Below are 22,590 nucleotides of genomic sequence, written 5' to 3'. Positions count from 1 at the left end.
GCACCCTGGCTCAGGGAACAACTTCCAGGGAGGCTGCCATGGAACCCAACACCTGAAGGTAATGCCAAACAGTAGGAATCGACATCGCTAAGAGATCCAAGATTTGTTGCTCAAGTTTCTGTTTGTGTGGCTTGGGAAGAAAAATGAGGCCCTGAGCTGTGTCAAAATGAATGTGCAGATACTCTAAACTTTGGGTCGTCTCTAGATGGCTCTTCCTGAAGTTGATTATCTAGCATAACCACTGGAGTAGATCCAATACCTTTTGCACTGCCTGCTTGCATTCTGGTTTGGATGGAGCTCTCATTAGCCAATCTTCCAGATAGGGGAGTACCTGGATTCCCATCTTTCAGAGATGAGCCACAATCACCACCATTACCTTGGTGAAAGTGTGGGAGGCTGTTACCAATCTGAACGGAAGAGCCGCAAACTAGAAATGTTCTTGAAGTACATGGAACCTCAGATATTTCCTGTGGCCCAGAAAGATATGAATACAGTATGCCTGATCCAGATTCGTCATCAGGGACAAGTTCTATGGCCCGAATATCTAAGAGCCTTTGAAGTGTGGATCAGACTTTGGCCTCTTATTCCGGCCATTCGGAAAGAGAATTGAGGAACAAATCCACAGCGCGCATGAGAGAGGGATGCGGTAAACGGACACTCAAACCCACGCTGCTCCCTGTGACCCTGGGCAAGTCACTTAATACCCCTATTGCCCCAGGTACGTTAGATAGATTGTGAGCCTGCCAGGAAAGACAGGGAAAAATGTTCAAATACCTGAATAAATTCATGTAAACCTTTCTGAGCTCTCCTGGGAGAATAGTATAGAAAAATAAATAAATAAGATAAGTTATGGTACCTATCAAGGGAGGCATAATGGCTCCCTCGCAGTGCTGTCATGAAAGAAAACAATCCTGAATCTGGATGGGGATGCTGTACATGCAGTTCAGCATCTGAGGGCAGAAATCCCAACCATCACATAATAGTGACACCCAGTGACCAGACTTGGGGTGAACGCACATCAGGTTCTGCAGGGAGCTGAAGTCCAAGACGCCTGACCATTATAGCTAGACTAGAAAGAGGTGGAAGGGTTAAAACAAACAGGGAAACCCTCTGGTAGTTGCAAATAATGTTCATGAGATTAGCTAGCCCCATGAGCACTGAAACACTTAAGGAACAGAAAACCTATAGAATACACAAAAAATATTCAAGGAAGCTAAATAGAAATGTTTTTTAATTAATTCAGCAATTAGATCTCAAGTGATAAGACTATTAGCATCTGTTGGTCTTTTAAATTTATTTTACTGCTTACTGGCTTGACAATGAATACAAAAGAACAAACAGTGACTGGTACCTCATTTGATTTGACTGGCAGTTCTGAAGCCAAGTTCAACCACTTAGCAGCTGCACTTTCGTCTTCTAGATTTTTGTAGCACTAAAAGCAAAGATTGAGAAATAATTTGGTTACATAAAACAGTTCACAGCACAGGGCAACCTGTAGAACCTGAAGGCCAGTTTTAACAAGGACAGGTGAAGGAGAATACAGTGATCATCTTTAAGGTACAAGAATTCATGTTCTCACTGTGAATTACTAGCACTTACTGAACAAAATACAGGAGGCAGCACACCATGATTTCAAAGAAAAATTCACTAATTTTCCTTATTTGAATTGTCAATGGTACTAGAACATCAGATACTGGCTGAACCTCTACCAAAGATTTTGCCTCATGTAGGATCACACATGCCAGATGGACCTGCTGGGTAGAATTGACGGCTTCTGCAATCATTACCAACAGAACAGATCCATCAGGAAATGTTGTCACTGAAGAAGTCAGGGTGCTTTGATGCCTTCTTTTCTTTGTTTACCAGAGGAAGTCTCTCCATAAAGTCAATGTATTTGTGTGAAAAGAGAACCTCTGAAGTGAGAAACATTGCCACAGACAGAACATTCTGGCATTTTCCAGTCACCAGTATTTAAGGTTCCTATTACTTTGACAATGCCAATGTATATACAAATGAAAGGCCTCTTTTCAAACACAACCTTCTTTTTCTCCTGGCCTTTGAGATAACCTGTCACAGATGTCAATCAGGTACAGAATACAACAGACAACAAAAGAGACACCATGATGATCTGAGATAGAGAATGACACAGGGAAAAAAATTTGTCCCCGCCTCGTCCCCGTGAGCTCCCATCCCCACCCCGTCCCTGCCCCATCCCTGTGAGCTCGGTCCCTGTCCCCGCCCCCACAAACTATCTGATCCCATCCACACAAGCCTCAAATATTTTTATACTGAACTTATTTTATTAAAGTATAAAAAGAAACAACATTCTGTACAATTGTCATTTTATAAATCAGTGTTCTGGTTGCCAAACTAGAGGAATAGATCTTCAGCTGGCAGGGCTCTGATTATAAACGTTTATCAACATAGCTACAATACACATCCCCTCCATATTCACGGGTTCAGAACTCACAACTTCAGTTATTCGCGGTTTTCATCTGGGTGACCCATGCCCACCTCCCAGACCGCTCCACTTATTTGCTTTTTTAAAACCTGGTGTTCTAGCAGTGAAGCACGGCAGGATCAATTTTTTTACACTCGTGTCCTGTGCAGAACTGGGAACAAAAATGACTGCCATGAGTTCCCATGGTCTCAAGGCAACACATAGCAGCCATTTTTGATCCCGGCTCTGCATGGAGCAGGAGCATAGGAAGATTGCTCCTGCCCTGCTTCATCGCTAGACCACCAGGCTTTAAAAAGTAAGTACAGTGGACAGGTCTGGTAGACAGGAGGTGGGTCAGAGTTGTTTTAGAAGCAGAATCTCCTGCCCACTGTTTAATACACAGCATTCTATAGTAGAAACCTTGCTATGTACTCTGAAAAGATTATACAGCGGGTCTGCCACATAATCCATTCTCTCCAACAGGAACTGAGTGTCAGCATCGTTTTCCACTGCCGGGGTTTGCCATAACTTTGAATGGTACACCCACGCAAAATAGGATACCGCTACTGCTGCTGCCTTTAATCCCAATGCTGCAGCTTCAAATTATTTTCTATGGACAAAATCCAGCCTGTGATTCTGTACGCTTGGTAACTTGTGCCCAGGGCTGTAAAGTCAGTATTATTTATGAAAAACAGATAGAAGCTGTGGTACATAAGGGTTATTACACATTATGGAAATTGCGTACCATTAGACCCTTTTTTGAGTTTTCTGTCTTTAAACTTCTGGTGCAGTCTTTGTTAATGAGTCTTTTGGATTATTGCAATACTGTATACTTAACAATTCTCAAGAAAGACATGGTCAGACTCACACTAGTTCAGAATACAGTAGTTAGAATGATCCATGGTCTTAAAACTCCATTTTATTGTGAGCACTGGCTTCCAATGGAGACTCGTGTTTTGTTTAAGCTGGGTTGCTTTTGCTATAAGGTTATGTATGGTACCGCTCTGTTTTACATCATTAATAGATTCTCTTTAGCATCGTATAAATATAGTAGAAGATCCCATGCCCTGCTTATTTTTCCGTCAGTATTTCCATCAGTACAGGGCTGTAAAAGCAAGAAATTTCTTGACCATACTTTAGCATTCCAAGCGGCTTCCCATGATAGAGAATTTTGATTGTTATTGCTTGGAACCTGTTATTATAAACATTTCAGAACTCATATGAAAACTCATCTCTTCTCAAAATACTTGGTCAAATAATTTTTTGTCATTCACAAATTGTCTTTAGTTTATAATCTTTTGTAAACAGCACAGAACTTATGGTTGCGCGGTCAAGAAGTACGATGTTATGTTATGTTATTTGTTATCCACCTAAAGCCTAGGCGGCTTACAATAAAATTTCCACAGTCTCAAACAGACATTTACAAAATTAAAAAACTATCACTTACATCAATAAATATAGCAGGACATCTGTATAATTGTTCTAATACATAATTCTTCCTAAATACAATCACCATTTCAGTGAAAAGTCTGACAAAAAAAAATGTCTTCAATAGCTTCTTAAAAACAAGCACCTTCTCACAGACATGCAAATTTCCAGAAATACCATTTCATAAAGTTGAACCATTTACTGAAAAAAAGAAGATTTTGGTACATAAAACTAGAGAATGACACTGGGACAAATTTTTCCCTGTCCCCGCAGGAACTCAATTTCCCCGTGAGTTTTGTCCCTATCCCTGTCCCATTCCTGTAAGCTCTGCCTTAACCGTACAAGCCTCAAACACTTATAAGTGTTTGAGATTTGTGCAGATGAGGACAGAGCTTGCAGGAATGGGGCAGGGACAGGACAAGAACTCGCCAGGACAGGAAAATGAATTCCTACTGGGATGGGGAAAAATTTGTCCCCGTGTCAATCTCTACACAAAACCTCCAACTCCAGGAGCCCAAAAATTGCTTTCCGACTCTGACTTCATTATTTATTTTTGGCCCTAAAATCTTGGTTTATATTTGAGTATACGTATATGGTAATCCTCTTTTGGTCAAGATAAGCATCAAGTTTTCCCACTCCATTTACAGGTGTTAAATCTTCAGCCTGCAGTTTCTTGGTGACAGTAAAAAGGTGAGAAAGTAGACTTTTTAAATCTGCTAGTTCCACCCACAGGCTTTCAGATTTTGAAACATTTATGTTGTCAAAATCTTCAAGAAAGTTTTTTTAGTTCAAACAAACACTTTATCATCAAATATGTACTTCCCCAGCATGTTGCTTGATCCATGATCCAAAATGTCTCCTTTTCCAGGACATCTCTGCAGAATAGCATCTGTTTTATGGATCCTGGCTGCAACAGCCACTTGCCTATAAGCGTAGCTGCATGAAGATCTTTCAATTCATCTCTTATTGCTAGTTGCAGTATATATACAGCAGAATGCACATGCTGAATTGTAATTAACTTAGATGCTTCTTCAACGATATCATCTAAAGTTTGAGATTCACTGCTTTCATCTATTTGTGCCATTTGTAGATCATTTGCAGAAATTGGTATCTTCTAATATTTGTGTGGTTTCATCATCAACTTTATTCATTTTCTCAATTAAACTTAACATATTTGAAGCATTGTCTGTTACAATACATATGAAAGGTTCCTTTTAGTTTCAAAATCTTCCAATACACCTTCCACTAACTTCTGAAGATATTCGCTGGTGTGATGTGCTTGAGTGCCCTTTACTCTTACTTTCATCAACAAATCTAACGTTAATAGTAAAATAACTGACAAAGCATCCCTTTAAACTTTTTCAATGTTTGTTCTTCTTACATTTGGCCTCTTCAATTAACATTCTCCTTGTACTTCCTCTTTCTAGAGAAACTCCATGTTTTCTAGCCATTTCTCCAACTAAGCCTAAAAAGGGTGGTTGTGGAAAAAAAAGATAGGGTACACTATTCATCACTGCCATTTGAACTTTTCTGGTGTCATTACTACACTAACTTTGTATGATGAAAACATTCTTGATATTTGTGTTTGGCCTCCAGTAGATATTTGCTCTTTCTTTTGCCCTGAAGTAAATGGAATGTTAGTACTGTTATCTTTCTGATTCACAGCTTCTAACACTTTAGGACAAAAATGTTGCAAGTGTCTTTTTAAATTTGATGCTCATTTTTGCTAGAACCGCTAAAGCCACTAATTTTTGCATCACGTTTGTTCACAATCATCATCTTCTGTAATACAATGACAAAATACTTCCCATCTGTTCAAAAACAGCCAACTTCGTTGATACTCTTTTTGCCATTGTGATTTTCTTCATAGGGTGCCACATTCACTAATATAAATATCATAAAATGCATTACATTTTGTAATCAAAGAACTTTATATCAAAATATATTCTGAAAGTAAAACATATCCTTAAAAAATGAGTTAATCAAATTATTACCTGTGAAAAAGAAATTTAAGCATTATAATATTTGCATGACATACAATTTAACTCTATTAGAAGTTGGAATCAGCACATTTTCACCAACTCAGACTCTGACTCCAGTAACCAAAAAATTGCTTCTGTCTTTGACTCTATAACTCTGATGCCACAGCCCTGCTTGCACCACCAGGGAATCTACCTTAGGTGAGATGAAAAGCTATTGGAATTCAGCGTCCATGGGATACAGTTTTGTCATGGCTTTTGCTACCTGGAGAGGACCCTCTAGAGCAGTGGTCTCATACTCAAACCCTTTGCAGGGCCACATTTTGGATCTGTAGGTACTTGGAGGGCCTCAGAAAAACCCCCCACAGTTAATGTTTTATTAAAGAAATGACAATTTTGCATGAGGTAAAACTCTTTATAGTTTATAAATCTTTCCTTTTGGCTAAGTCTTAATAATAATATTGTCATTTATAGCTAAAGAGACATATAATCAAGAAAGTGTTTTATTTTACTTTTGTGATTATGATAAACATACCGAGAGCCTCAAAATAGTACCTGGTGGGCCACATGTGGTCTCTGGGCCGCAAGTTTGAGACCACTGCTCTAGAGTATCCCAATGGTCCGTTAGCATCTTAGTGATGTCTGGGTGCGAGGGAAAGCACATACTCTGGGTTTTTGTGCTGCTCATCAGTGAGAACTGATCTATAGGTGCTGCTCTATCTTTAATTCTGAAAGACTCAGTGATTACCTCTAATAGGGTTGAGGGCTTAAAAAGCCTGTGCACAGTCGGGTCCTCTCCCAGATCTAGGGGTGCTATCTGGTTAGCCTCTGGTATCTCCAAGTGGGAGGCAATATCGCCTGCTAATGAGGACCCTGACTGGAGAGTAATGGCATAAAACCAAATTCTCTTCCTTCCAGTCTTCATCAGATTGTACCTCCATCACTGGAGCATGGCTTTGTTGTGGGGCATATGCACTAGAGAATGACACGGGGAAAAGAATTGTCCCTGTACCACCCCTGTGACCACTGCCCCTATCCCCACTCTGTGACAACTGTCCCTGTCACCACTGTCCCCGCAACCACTGACCCGCCCCGTTCCGATGATCACTGTTCCCGCAGCATCCATACAAGCCTCAGTACTGCAATATTTAGCTTATTCCTTCCTGCTGAACTAGAGAACATAAGAATTGCTGCTGCTGGGCCACAATCCCAACGGGGCCCGTTTCACCATTGGCTTCCCTGTTGGGATTGCGATTGAGCTAAAGCTAATTTCCACATTTATAAGGTTTATAACATATTTATGTAATTTATTGTTTTAAATATGACAACAAGTTCATATTAGGTTGGAGGTGGTGATCGACCAACGATTATAAAGAATCCCATCGAGTGGACCAGTCTTGGCTGCTCTATAATGAGTTGGGTAAGAGTTTCTGAGATCTCACCATGCTGAACTGAAGAATATACATTGAGCAATGTTGTGTAGGATCAGTTTTACCACCTTTTTTTGTACTGACTAACAATAAATTTGAGATTTTTGATTGTTAATATTTTCACCCCACATTTTTGTAATTCCTTAAAAAGGGACCATGCTTGCTCTAGCATTTTTACAGTGCTTCTCCTGGCAGGGCTTTGTTTATAAATTTTTATCAACTCAACTAATATACTACTTTATCCTAAAGCAAAAAAATAAAAAAGGAAATAAATATAAATTTTTCTCTACCTTTGTCTGTTTCTGCTTTCCTGATCTCCTCATTCATTTCCTTCTATCCACTGTCTGCCTTCTCTGTCTCTTCCATATGCTCTGTTACTGTGCCTCTCCCTTCCATCTCTCCCTCCACCCCCCCAATTGGTCTGGAACCCATCTTCTTCCTCCGCATAGTCTGGAATCTCTCTCTTCCCCATTTCCCTTCAGTGTCTGTTCCTCTCCACCTCACCTTCCCTCCCTCTTTCCCTTCCCCAGTTCCCTTCAGTGTCTTCTCCCAACTCTCTCTTCCCCAGTTCCCTTCAGTGTCTGTTCCTCTCCACCCCACCTTCCCCAGTTCCCTTCAGCGTCTGTTCCTCTCCACCCCACCTTCCCCAGTTCCCTTCAATGGCTGTTCCTCCCCCTCCTCCAGTCCATCCTCGCTATTCCAACTCTCAACAGCTGTAGCCACCTTCCCCCAGCCTGCACATTTCCTGCCTCTTAACTTCAGCCCATGTAAGCTAGCATTCGTCTCTGGAGCTGGCATGTCGGTTGCCTTTTCATTCTGGTCCACATGTGCTGGCGCTCATAGCAGCACCTCTCCCAGGCGAGTGGGCAGCAACTTCTGCTGATTTGTCTGCGCAGACTATCCCCACCTTCCCCAGTTCCCTTCTGCGTCTGTTGTTCTCCACCCCACCTTTCCTCCCTACCTGCCCCTTACCTTTGCAGCAGGCAATTTCTAAATTTCCTTCCTACAAGCAGCTGGAGCATTGAAGTCGCATCAGAGAAGACCTTTACAGCAGCTACACGCGATTTCAATGCTCCGGCTGCTCTTAGGAAGGAAATTTAGAAATTGCTTGCCACGAAGGTAAGGGGCAAAGAGGGAGAAAGGGAGATGCTCAGACGGGGCGGCAGCGGTGATTGGGCGGAAGCAATCAGTAAGGGAGAGAGGGAGGGAGATGCTTGGATGGGGTGGCGATTCGGCGGTGGCAGCTGCGATCTGTAAGGAGAGAGGGAGCGTGATTGGTGACCGTGCACGTTCCCTCCCTTAACTGTAGAGACAAGGCAATTCACCGCTCCATGGGGCGGTGAATGCCTTGTCCCCGTAGCCACGGTGAACACTGTTTCCCCCCCACACCATTTTGGCAGGTTACCTGTGACTTACCGCAGATAACAGCCACCGTGTCATTCTCTAATATGCACTCTGAGCAGGAGAAAACCCCAGTGCTATAGCTGCCAAGACCCCTGAGAGGTTAGCAAGCACTCAGGGAGGACAGCAGATTCATCTCTCCATCTCCCATGTCTCTTGCAGTCCATATCTATGCTCTTTCCTGCTGCCTCTAACTGGCTGACTGTAGTCCCTCTGGGCGGTGAGAAGGCGTCAACAGCAGGGTGTGGCAGAGATCTTTCCAGGGCTGGACAAAGTATGTGTATATTTATATATGCGACCATGAGCCTCAAATGGAGCAGGAGGGCAAGAAGATCGCTCCTGATCAGTGCACCAGCTGGCTACCAGGAACCCAACAGGTACGTGGAGGAGGTGGGAGGGAGGTGTGGTTATCAATTTTGGTAAAGACAAGAAAAAAACAGGGGAATAAACAACACCACAGACACAAATATGCAACAACCAGAGTGGAATTGTCAATTTTGGTAGGCACAGGAGGCAGAAGGGATTCCTCCTGTCCTGTCCACCACGAGGCCGCCAAGGAGTCAGGGGATTTGCCCAGGGGGGGTGGATTGCGCGGGGAATGCATGGGTTTTTGGATTCGGCCGGGACAGGAGATGGGGGATCCCTCATATCTCAGCCCATAGATGGACCACTGGGTCTTGTGGCAAGTCCTGTGGAGGCCTTCAATCAGTTCGGGAGGGGTCAAGTAGGTGATGGCCCAAATATAAGCTGTGACCCTCATTTTTGGGACATTTTTTTGGCCCAAAAATCTTGGCTTATATTCGAGTATATACGGTATGTCCAAGTTCCTACAGTTTTCAGCTATAGTTGGAAACAAGGCTAGTATGTTAAAAAAAAAGAAGAAAACCAATTTTAAGGGGGAGAGAAGGGAAAAAAATCCTCAAAATAACTAAAAACCTCTGAAAATTATTTTTTTGTGCGTGAGGATCACAAAAGAACATATGAGAAAAATAACACAATAAAATAACTACAAAACAAGAGGCAAGAAAGTCTTCAAAAGTGTTGTACATTTCCAGTCAGCTAATGAGGCTCAAGTAATAGTAATCTCTCTTGCAAAATCAATGTATTTTCAGAAAATCTTTGAAGCCCTTTTACTAAAGTGTGGTAATATTTTGCACTTACTGTGCTTTTACAGCTAAAATTAATGTGAAGTACAAAAAAACTTTACAGTAACTGTTGGGGGCATGTCAAGCATGTCCCCTGAAGTCACCACAGAGAAAATTTCTTTACAACATGTTACGATTATTTGCAATTAACACAGATGCACTTAATACCTTCTCTTGAGGAACTATCTGTAATGTGCAATCCACACTAGAGAAGGACAAGGTGAGCGATCCCCATGGGAAGCCGCGGTGTGCTGCAGTTTGGCCACAGGCTATGGAGACTCTATAGCCAAATCGCCGCAGACATGGGAACAAAAGTTTTCACCGCCCGCAAGAACGGTGAAAAGATTTGTACTCGCGATTTACCGTGTCTTTACCGTGTCTGATCCTTCTTCAAGTTTCTTCCGCCGGCCATGCTGTCTCAGCCATGCTGTCTCCAACTCTCCATCGCGACTTGCGCGTTGCCGCATTGACTCCTCCCACTTCAATATACTGGCTCCTGATTAGTCACTTCTTACTGGCTCAAGCAGTGAGGGGACCAATCGATACTGCCACACATGATTTGAAAACCGCATTTAATAGGTTGTAGTGGCGCAGTAGTAGCGATTGGGATTTTGGAAACATTTCGGAGCTGAGAGGACTGGAGTTGCTGGAGTCGCTGCCTGGACTGGAGTCACTGCGGACTTGGAGGAGCTGAAAACTTTGTCGGCGCTACAACTAGTTGTAAGAGGTAAGGTGGGCCGCGTCCCCACACTTTCCTTCTGCTTGCCTGCCCAGGGTTCCTGGGTGGGGGGTGGGGGTTCATTCTTTGCTCCAGTGACCTGTCGGAGTCTGGTTGAGCTGCTCTTGCAGCACGGAGCTGGTTCTTTTTTTTTTTTTTTTTTAATCTACTAGTGTATCCATTCCCATGGGTTACTGAATACTGAACATGTGCTGCAAGACTGGAGGAATCCAGCACGTGTTCAGTAACTCATGGGAATGGATACACACTGCTTTCGAGTTTCAACACGTGGTGGATCTCTCTGATCCTGTGCGATCCTGGGAGAAATTGTTGCATCCTACCCTGCTCCCTGGAAACCTGGGTAAGGTGGGCCGCATCCCCACACTTTCTGCTTGCCTGCCCAGGGTTCCTGGGGGGGGGGTTCATTCTTTGCTCCAGTGTCCGGTTGAGCTGATCCCCTGGCATCAGCTCAATCAAACTCAAGAGCAAGGAAAGAACACCTCTCCCAACCCAAATCCAACTCCCCTTTTTAATCTTGTGGCTTGTATCTTTTTTTTTTTCCTTCCTCTCCTTCCCTCCATTCTCTATGTATGGTACAGCCTACAATTGAGAGATTTCTTTATAATAATTATGAGGAGGATCTCAGATATGGCTAAGGAAGACTAATGGACTGGTTACAGCTAGAGCTGTGCTAATGATAAAGCTTGTTGTATGGCTGAGAAACTGTGCTGATATTTGCTCTCTCTATCATAAGTGGACTAAGTAGTGATTCTTGTGTGTATTTGCTCTACGCTGGTATTTGCTCTCTCTATCATAAGTGGACTAACCCCCTCTACTTATTAAATATATAAAATCATACCTGTTTGAGGCTTTTATGGATGCTGCGGGGACAGTGACGGGGCGGTGAATGGGATGGCAGTGGTGGTGACAGGGCGGTGAAAGGGATGGCGGTGACGGTGACGGGGCGGTGCAGAGGATGGTGGGCCGGGGACGGGGCAGTGACGGGGACATATATTTTCCCCATGTCATTCTCTAATCCACACCCATTCTATACTTGTAACCTATCCATTTCCCACCGTTACCATGGCAAGCAGTTAATGTGCAAATTAGTACATGCTATCATGTCAGCGTGTAAAAGTTACCATGCTCATGTGTTAACTACCTAATGCATTTTAGTAGAAGGGCCCCCTTGTTTTCTAAGCTCTGAAACACCAAGGTCAGGTCAGTACTGACAGATGATCTTATTCACTTGTATGGCTGATTTCATCTTGCTTATTAACTGAGGACTCAATACATTAAAAAACAAAAGTAATGCACACATGGGGCTCCTTTTACAAAGGCGCGCTAGGGCCTTGATGCGTGGAATAGCGCGCGATATATGCTACCACCTCCTTTTGAGCAGGCGGTAGATTTTCGGCTAGTGCATGCTAATCCAGTGCGTGCATTAAAAATGCTAGTGCACCTTTGTAAAAGGAGCCCATGGTTTCTTTATTGCCATATAAATATTCTCTATCAATGCTCATCATTGCAGGGAGACATGTTGAAGTCTGAGGCAAGAAATCTATTAAACCCATCCCCTTTTAATACACAAGATTAAAATCTGACAATTACTGCAAGTTTATGTTTACATAATAGATGCACCTAAGACATGCTTCCTGTTTTGCTTCCTCTCTCATACTCAAGCTTAAGAAAAGAATGATAAATTGTTGACAGTAAAAAAGACAAGCAGTGATCACTTACCTTGGCAAGGTATACCCTTGTTGCCAAGGAAAATCCTGGGCTTAGCTGCTCTGCCTGAATAAAATGGAAAGAAGAAAAAAAAAAAAGAATTTTAATAGACCATGTCTGGGAGTAAATTTGAAATCTGTTAATATGCTACAACAAACACAAGAACCTTTATGCATACGAGTGACGAGAATACTTTAGAATTTCTGAAATCAGTTCAGTCATACTTCAATTATAAATGTTAATCCAACCAAAAATAAACAAAAAAAACACAGTGTGCTTAAATGAGAGACCCGACATGAGCTTTTTTCAGTGGAACACCTATGTCAAGGGTACATTTAAAAAAAAAAAATCACAATATAAAGATATATGTAATATAGTAGGTAACAGCAGACAAGACATGCAAGATCCATCTACTCTGCCCAATAAGATAACTCATAGCATAAGGTATGATGCAATATTACATATGCCTACTTGATCTTGATATGTCTTTGCTAGTTTCAGGGCACAAACTGTAGAAGTCTGCTCAACACTGGCTTTGTTTTCCAATTACTGGAGTTGCAATCTAAGCACTGCTAAGTTTATTTGGTTCCATTCTTTTTCCATTCAGTATTCCTATGCGTTTATCTCATGTATTTTTGAATTCTGTTACCGTTTTTCATCTGCACCACTTCCCACAGATTCCTGGTTATCTACCACCTTCTCTGTGAAAAAGTACTTCCTGACATTATTCCTAAGTTGGCCCTCCTGCAACCTCAATTCATGACCTTTAGCTCTACTGCCTTATCTCTGGAAAACATTTGTTCGTATATTAATAGCTTTCAAATATTTGAATGTCTTTATCATATCACCCATCTCTCCTTTTCTCCAGGGTATACATCTTCAAGTCATCAAGTCTCTTCTCATTTATCTTGTAGCACAAACCCTATACCATTTTGGTTGCTTTTCTCTGAACCGCTTCAATTTTTTTTACATCCTTTCTGAAATAAACAGTCTCCAAAACTGAACACAATATTTCAAGTGGGGCTTCACCGGTGACTTATACAGAGGCATCAACACTACCCTTCTTTTAATGGTTATACCTCTCTATGCAGCCTACCATCCTTCTGGCCACAAACATCACCTTGTCACATTGTTTTGCCACCTTGAGATCCTTAAGATACCATCAAGCACAGCGCAGGAGAGGAATCATGGAGAATCACTCTCTTATCTCCTATCCCCTTTGGATTTCTGCATCCCACGTGCATCACTTTGCATTTCTTCACAATAAATTTTAACTGCCAGACATTAGACTTCTAATGTTTGGAGACCTATTCTCATGGTTTCTACTTCCTCTGGAGTTTTCACTCTGTTGGTAATTTTCATGTCACCCGCAAAAAGGCAAACTTTTCCTTTTAACCTTTCAGCAATGTCTCACAAATATATGAAATAGAATCAGCCCCGGTACCAACCTCTGAGGTATGCCACTATTCACCTTCCTTTCTTCCAAGCAAATTCTATTTACTAGTGCTGCCTAATTCAGGAAAAAAAATTTTTAGATTCGATTCAGCCTATTGAATCGACTTTTCGATTCGATTTTCCCGCCTGTACTTCTACACCAGGGCCCCCCTCCCCCGAAGGCCTGCACACCCCGAAGGCCTGTATTCCCCCTGAAGGCCTGCATCCCCCGAAGGGCTGCACTCCCCCTGAAGGCCTGGTCACCCCTTGAAGGCTACACTTCCCCTGAAGGCCTGGTCCCCCCCCCCCCACAAAAGGCCTGGTCCCCCCCCCACAAAAGGCCTGCATGTTTCCCCCGGCCTCCCGCTCTTACCTTAAGATAATCGGCAGCCTGCAGAAAGGATCACGGTGCTGTTTTGCAGGCTATCGTCCTCAGCACCACGTTCGCTCTACCACAGTCCCGCCCCTCTTCTGACGTCAGGGGCAGGATCGTGGCAGAGCCAACTGATGCTAAGGACAACAGCAGCTTGCAAAGATCGCAACAGCACCATGATCCTCTCTGCAGGCTGCCAATTATCTTAAGGTAAGAGCGGGAGGCCAGGGGGGAAGCCAGAGGATGCTGCAAAGGCCTATGCAGCATTTCCCAACTGACCCTCCCCCCTCAGCCTCTAAAGCAGGAGTGGCAGTGGCAAGCCAGCAAGAGGCAGTGCTGCTGCTCCTGCTTTAGGGGGCGAGGGGGGAGGGTTGGTAACTGAATCGGTAAGGCCGATTTTTTATTTTTATTTTTTTAAAACAAATCGATTCACCCAATTCAAATCAATTTGAATCGGAAATCGGGCAGCACTACTATTTACCACCACCCTCTATCATCTGGCAGTCAACCAAATACCAATCCAGTTCACCACTTTGGGTCTTAAGTTCAGCCCAATTAGCTTATTCATGAGTCTTCTGTGAGGAAGCGTATCAAAAGCTTTGTTGAAATACAAGTAGATTACATTCAGTAATGTCCTTTATCCAGTTACAGTGGTGCCTCACACAACGGACGCCTCGCACAGCGCACGCTGCGCACAACGAACTTTATGTCTTGATTCGTACAACGAACTTCGTTTCACACAACGAAGTCGCCCGAGCTGCATCCTTCCGCGCAGGCACTGCGCTTAACTGCCCTCTCTCCGCCTGGCTCCCTCTTGCCCCCCCGACTCCCCGACACGATCGGGGCAAAAAGGAGCCCAAGCCCTCTTGCCCCGCCGATTCCCCAACTCCCCGACAATATCGGGCCAGGAGGGAGCCCAAGTCCTCCTGGCCACGGCAACCCCCTAACCCCACCCTGCACTACATTACGGGCAGGAGGGATCCCAGGCCCTCCTGCCCTCGACGCAAAACCCCCCTCCCCCCAACGACCGCCCCCCCCAAGAACCTCCGACCGCCCCCCCAGCCGACCCGCGACCCCCCTGGCCGACCCCCACGACACCCCCAACCCCCTTCCCCGTACCTTTCTGAAGGTTGGCCGGACAGACGGGAGCCAAACCCGCCTGTCCGGCAGGCAGCCAACGACGGAATGAGGCCGGATTGGCCCATCCGTCCCAAAGCTCCGCCTACTGGTGGGGCCTAAGGCGCCTGGGCCAATCAGAATAGGCCCGGGAGCCTTAGGTCCCTCCTGGGGGCAGGGCCTGAGGCACATGGTCGGGTTGGGCCCATGTGCCTCAGGCCCCGCCCCCAGGAGGGACCTAAGGCTCCCGGGCCTATTCTGATTGGCCCAGGCGCCTTAGGCCCCACCAGTAGGCGGAGCTTTGGGACGGATGGGCCAATCCGGCCTCATTCCGTCGTTGGATGCCTGCCGGACAGGCGGGTTTGGCTCCCGTCTGTCCGGCCAACTACAGAAAGGTACGGGGAAGGGGATTGGGGGTGTCGTGGGGGTCGGCCAGGGGGGTCGCGGGTCGGCTGGGGGGGCGGTCGGAGGTTCTTGGGGGGGGCGGTCGTTGGGGGGGGGGGGGGTTTGCGTCGAGGGCAGGAGGGCCTGGGATCCCTCCTGCCCGTAATGTAGTGCAGGGTGGGGTTAGGGGGTCGCCGTGGCCAGGAGGACTTGGGCTCCCTCCTGGCCCGATATTGTCGGGGAGTTGGGGAATCGGCGGGGCAAGAGGGCTTGGGCTCCCTTTTGCCTCGATCGTGTCGGGGAGTCGGGGGGGGCAAGAGGGCTTGAGCTCCCTCTTGCCCCGATCGTGTCGGGGAGTCGGGGGGGCAAGAGGGCTTGAGCTCCCTCTTGCCCCGATCGTGTCGGGGAGTCGGGGGGGGCAAGAGGGCTTGAGCTCCCTCTTGCCCCGATCGTGTCGGGGGTGCCAGGGACCACACGGAGTCACCCACCGTACCACCCGATTCGGGTAAGCGCAGGTATCGGTGGGTGGCTTATTTGCGGGGGGGTGCCTTATTTTACATTTTTTTCTAAAAAGGGGGGGCTGTCTTATTTGATGGCCCTGCCTTATCATCGGGGAAACACGGTAGAAAAAAAAAAAAAAATGAACAGTTAAGTCCCAGTTTTTGCCGCTGAGACTCTGCCCTCTCTCACTGTAAAATTAGACTCTACTTAGTCTGTCTTTAAATTTAAAAAATGTGTGTTGTTTTAAAAAACAATTATGTTTTTAGATGTATCTAAATAAAAATAATAACCAAAAATTTATCTTTTTTTATGTCATCTTAGCATATTTTATGCTACAGAACGAATTATTTTTTTTAACATGTATTGTTATGGGAAAACGCGTTTCACATAACGAACTTTTCGCATAACAAACTTGCTCCTGGAACGAATTAAGTTCGTTGTGTGAGGCACCACTGTATTTGGTCACCCAGTCAAAGAAATCAAATCAAATTTGTTTGACAAGATTTTTCTTTGGTAAAACAATGTTGCCTCAGATCCTGCAACCTGTTGGATTCTAGAAAGTTAAAGCAAAAATACTTACCTGTAAGCATGTGTTCTCCAAAGACAACAGGCCTATATTCTTACAAATGGGTGATGTTATCCACGGAACCCAATATGGACACTGCCAAGTGCATGATCATTTTAAATTATTTAGGCAGGGCACATACTGCACATATGCTGGTGCCTTCCCACACAATGCCAAACCAAAATGTTTTTCACACTGCAGTTCTCAGACTTGCATACAGAGACAGAGGACACAACGAATGTCCCAATGGTCAGGACCTAGACATTGAACACACCAGTTATGAGGATCAGAGCCTGAAATGGTCCAGATCTTCCTTTGTAACCCACCTTCTATAACTCTTTTGTAATCCGCCTTGAACCGCAAGGTGATGGTGGAATAGAAATCTCTAATGTAATGTAATGTAATTTCTTGAAGCAGCTTGGCACTTTGACAGAGGGAGAAATGGCTAATGCAAAGTCAAAGGGTTTGAGGGCCCGGGGAGCTGAAATACAAACCATACCGAGAAATGTTGATGCTTTTGAAGTGGCAAGAAGGCCAAAAAATGAAAAATTGACTGAATTGAACCAAGCTCAATAGAAATGCAAAACAAACAAAAAAAAGAATTATGAGGAAAAAGACAAACACTGAAATCAGGAAGGTACAAAAAAATGACTTCTAAGTTTGATGCGCTAAGGAAAAACTGAAGATATAGCTTCTTGGCTTTACAGAAAACTAAAACTGATGGTCCTACGAGTCGATGTTGGGTGGGAAGGCACCAGCATGTGTGCAGTATGGGCACTGCCTTAAAAATTTAAAGTGACAGTGCACTTGGGTTCCATAAATGACATCATCCACATGTAAGAATATTATGCCACCTTGTCTTCAGAGAACTCTCTTTTCATTCAGCAGCAATTCCATTATTTTTCCTACTACCAACGTGAGGCTTGTAGTTTCCCATGTCTTCCTTGTCCCTGCTTTAGTGAAGAGGGACCACATCAACTTGTCTCCAATCCTGCAGAACATCTCTCATTTCTAAAAATCTATTAAATAAATCCTTAAGAGATCTTGCTAAGATTTCTCTAAGCTCCCTCAGTATTCTAGGACACTGTTCTTCAACCGCTGGTCCGCGGACCGGTGCCGGTCTGCAGAAAATTCCTGCCAGTCCATGCAGGACCGGTGAAATTGACATCTGCAATTTCCTGCCAGTCCGCGCAGGGCTGGCAAGATCGACGAGCTGAAGTCCGCGCAGGGCCAGAGAGATCATGGAAAGCCTCAGACAGTGGCTTTCTCCCCTCCCAGCAGCTCTCCTTACTTACCAGCGCAGCGATTCAGGAAGGCAGCCTTGGGGCTTTTGCTGAGTCGCAGCCGCCTCCGATGATGCAACTTCCTCTTTCCTCAGAGGCGGAGCGACCCCACAAAGGACCCGAGGCTGCCTTCCTGAATCGCTGCGCTGGCAAGTAAGGAGAGCTGTGGGAGGGGAGAAAGCCACTGTTAGAGGCTGGGAAACTGCTGGGCATGGTAAAAAAAATAAAGGGACAGCTGCTACTGGACTTGGAGAGGGAGTTCCTGTGTATGTGTTAGAGTTATTAGTAATGGGGGAGTGTTTTGAAGATATGAATTGAGGGACAGTTTCATTATTAAGTGAAGTAGCACTTTGAGGATTTGTGTATCATCAGTAGTTTTAAATCTTTGATGAATTAATTAGAGATGCTTGTGTTTATTTAAAGATTAATTATTTGGGATATATTGTTTAATTGAATTAATTGAGGAGTTTTATTCAATTAGAGGAATTTGAAGTGTATTTATTTATTGTGTTGGCATTATATGTGGTTTATCTATTTATCTATATCATTCATCATATGGTTTCCTGTATTAGATATGATAAAAATGTCCATTTATTTATAGATATTATATTGTTCAATTTTCAATTTTTAAAGAGTTATTTTCTGAATTTGTGATTTCATTGTATAATGTATAAGTTTTAATTAATAATGATTAATTGAATAGGTTTTAATTAATAATAATTAAGTGGTCGAATAAGTATCAAGTGATTTCAATAAAATGATTAGTCTTATAATGAGTTTACTAATTGAGTTTACTAATTGAGTCTTATAATGAGTTTACTAATTGAGGATTTTGAATTAAAAGTATAATGTGGAGAAGATATAACATAGTAGTGATTTATATGTGTATTCAGAATTAATAAAAAATTTTTATGATGTATTTAGAAGAAGTTTATAGTTAATTTTTAATATATGTTTTTGTGTATATAATGTTGAGTAGATCATCTTACAGGCTATCACACAGTTTTAGGGTAACAAGGTATAAATGTATTGAAGTTTTTCCTATATTTGTATTATGTAGTGCTCCCTGTTGGAACCCTTGAGAAAGCCTGTTTAGGCGAAATGGGTCCCGTCGGGCATACAATTGTTGGGGCAAGCGAAAATTGTACAATAATAAAGGATAAGTAAACAAGAATTCATTGGCTCTCCCACCTTTCCTCCAAAGTATACAGATTGAGATCTTTAAGTTTGTCACTAAAGCAAAAAATGAAGATGAATAGTGAGGCAATCTGGTAATTCCCACAACAAATAAGAACCCCACTAATTATGCTCCTCGGATATCCTCTTTACAATAATTTTTTCTCCAAAATCTTACCTTGTTTCCTAAATTTATCATCATCAGAACAGTTTCTCTTCAATCTTATAAATTGTGAATATGGAAGACTATTTTTTAATTTACCAGGATGATTACTAGTGTAAGATAGGAAAGTGTTCCTGTCCATTTCCTTTATGAAAACATCAGTTTCAAATTTACTCTATACTTGTTGAATTTCTAGATCTTAAAAAATTAATTTTATGATGGAATATGTCATAGTGAATTCCAGATTTTCATCGCAAGAATTAAGCCAATTTGAAAGCTTATTAATGTATTTTCTGGGCCTTTGCATAACATGATAATATTGTCTATAAATCTACACCACAGATAAATGTGTTCAGAAAAAGGTGAATTATTTACCCATTCTAATTCAAATTTGGTCATGTATTAATTAATTTTTATATGTTAATTTTTGCATGTTAAAACACAGTTATGGGAATATTAATATGCTACATTGTAATTCTTAAGGTAAGAGCGGGAGGCCAGGGGGAAGCCAAAGGATGCTGCAAAGGCCTATGCAGCATTTCCCAACTGACCCACCCCCTCAGAGCTCCTCATTTGAACCCTTGAAAAAGCCTGTATAGGTGAAATGGGTCCCATCGGGGCATGCTTGAGATACTGCATTAAAAGGATAAGTAAAAAGATTTAACAGTCGTGATTATCTTCTTTCAGTAGATAACAGTGAACTGGATTAGTAAGCATATTAGCTATCAGAGCAAGCAGAATTGCTACCGTTTCTTGGTAGGCCGGAACCTGGATCTAAAGAAAAATATCACAAGATTCCAGACCTTTCTATAATCAATTCCCAATCAGTGGGGTTCTTATTTGTTGTGGATCTTTAAGTCTGTGTCCCTACGCCTCAAGTCCGTGATCCCTTAAAGCTGCTGCCACTATTACAAGGCATTTGGTAAACACTCTTAGAGAGGAGGCCAAACCGAAAGTGTTGACGGGCAATTTGAAATCACAGAAATTTTCTGTGAGCAGGATGAATTGGTATATGGTTATGAGTCTTGGACACAGGAGTGTCATTGCCTCACCAACCAGCTGACCACCATCTACATCAGGCAGCTGGGCTTTAAATTTGAATTGTGCTAATGGCATGCAGCCAGACTACTCTGTTAAGCTGCTCTCTGCTAAGCTGTTTCCTGTAGTCCAAAGGGTGAAAGCCTGCTTTAATTTAATTACTGCTTCTAGAATTGAACTGATCTCTTAGACTGCTTCCTTGCTGGCTATACTACAAGGTCCTGTTTAGAGCCTCTCTTCAGTCTAGGACACGGGAGCTTCACTGCCTCACCAACCAGCTGACCGCCATCTACATCAGGCAGCTGGGCTTTAAATTTGAATCATGCTAACGGCGTGCAGCTGTTTAGGCTTGCTGAAGGCTCACATCAAAGGCGCGTGCGCCTTAGTTTGCGCCTTTGTGAAGCGACTTGATGAAGCGACTAGGGACTGAGAGACCCTAAATAGTTTCCAGCGGGAAGTACTATTATTTTTACTTTGCATTCGCTACTGCTGGTCCAGCTTTGATCGGTTGCATCTTGGGTGGAAGAGCTCACTCCCCTTCTGCCTCACTTCAACGCTGGGCCATTTTAAATCCTGCATTTATCGACACAACATACTATCATTTTGCTACCCATGAGAAGCAGCGCTATAAGACTGATAAGTATTGTGTACTCAATTTTAAATTATTGTGTACTCAGTTTCAAATTATTGTCATTTTTTTCACTTCTTACTTCCTGGGGCGCTGAGCCATGGCACTGTTATATAATCACTTGACCATATTGCTTCTTCTTTTTTATTTAATCAGTTTTAGAAACAGGCCAGCTGTTCTATTGTATTCTGTGCCAATTCCTGTTTACTGTACTACAACTCATGCTGTAAAGATAAGTTTACCAACTACTCCGTATCGTGCCTTATATGACTATATGGAATACTGGGTGGTCTGACAAGGCGACAAAAAGCTGGTTTAGGGATACGAGCCTTGAAAAAACCTGCTGGGTGAAACATGTTGGCATGAATGTCCCTATAAGCTGACCACTAAAAGATTAAAAGCTAAGTACTTTTAAAAAAATTGTTGCCAAAACATTTAAAAATATTAAAAATATTTATATAGTATGACCCGGTGAAGATATGGTGCGTGAAGCCAGATACAGTGAAATATTTTGAATATCAGGGTGGTATCTCTGAGGGTCGGTGATAATTGAGATTTGTTGATAAGTGTGAATTTATTGAAAGGGATGTAGAAGATATATCCTTTTCTTATTTACATATATATATGGAATCTGGGTCATTTCCCATTCCAGTTTTATCAGCCCTCTCGCAGATTAAATAAGCCGTATACCAAAAAACAACAAATACTAAAAAATCTGACTTATTCTCATTTTTTCCCAACTGATTCGCTCAGATATCAAAATCGTAATAGTTTTTATTTAAATATAAGATCTATGAGAAATAAATCCTTGCTGATTAAAGACTGGCTGAAGGATACACAAGAACATAAGAAATGGCTTCGCCGGATCAGACCCTCCGGATCAGGTCCATCCAGTCCAGCGACCCACACCCACGGAGGCCAAGCCAGGTGTTCCCTGCTGAGAAACCTTGTTTACTCGTATCCCCCAATGTGATTTTGTTTTACTTACTGACATCAGAGAAAGGGCGGCTGTGGGGGTGTGAGCGGTCCTTCGGAGTGGGGGTGCGGGTGCGAGCGGTCCTTCGGGGTGGGGGTGCGAGCGGTCCTGCGGGGTGAATCGGACGTCGGGGGGGGGAACTATGTAAAAAAAAATTTGTACAACGCGCTCATGAATATAACGCGCATGGTTATACTCGGTTTGTAAAATCGTGTATAATGCGCGCATTATATGCGTGAAAATACGGTAATTCATTTTTCTCTTGAATGAGTCCCAGCTGGGAAAATTTACTCCTAAGTCTGAGGCATGTCACTGCATTAATTAATTAATAATTTAAATTATTGAGTACTTAAATATTTATAAGATTTAAGGTTTATAGTAAATTTTAATAAGTAGCTTTGGAATCGGTGTTTCTTTTTTGATTTTTGTGAATGGTTTTTGGTATTTGTTTATTTTGTCAATACAGTACCATTTGAATTTTTGTTGTTTTGTTGCTCTCAGATAGCGACATTATCATTCAAGCATGTCTCCCCCCTCCCCGGTTTTAAAATTTTATCATTAGCCAGATCTTGGGGAAGGGGTGGAGGTTTGGCCATTATTTTTAGAGACTATTTAACTTGTACTGTTTTAAATTCCAAATCTACTTCTAAACTAGAAATTTTGTCTCTTAAACTAACTTCTAAA

At 42.9% G+C, this 22,590-nt stretch overlaps 1 protein-coding gene across 11 annotated transcripts in view; it reads right to left on the bottom strand.

Annotated features, from left to right (window-relative positions):
- RMDN3 (regulator of microtubule dynamics 3) overlaps positions 1-22,590 on the bottom strand; it is a 219,132-nt gene that overhangs the window by 5,757 nt on the left and 190,785 nt on the right. For all 11 annotated transcript variants that reach the window (XM_033952294.1, XM_033952295.1, XM_033952296.1 and 8 more), the window contains 2 exons: positions 12,282-12,335; positions 1,352-1,432 (listed from right to left, as the gene is read on the bottom strand). In XM_033952294.1, the coding sequence (XP_033808185.1) occupies positions 1,352-1,432; positions 12,282-12,335 (135 nt within the window). The remainder of the gene's footprint in view (positions 1-1,351; positions 1,433-12,281; positions 12,336-22,590) is intronic.

The sequence above is a fragment of the Geotrypetes seraphini genome, chromosome 7 (assembly GCF_902459505.1).
Source record: "Geotrypetes seraphini chromosome 7, aGeoSer1.1, whole genome shotgun sequence".
Lineage (NCBI taxonomy): Eukaryota > Metazoa > Chordata > Amphibia > Gymnophiona > Dermophiidae > Geotrypetes > Geotrypetes seraphini.
This window is presented reverse-complemented; position numbering and strand designations above follow the sequence as displayed.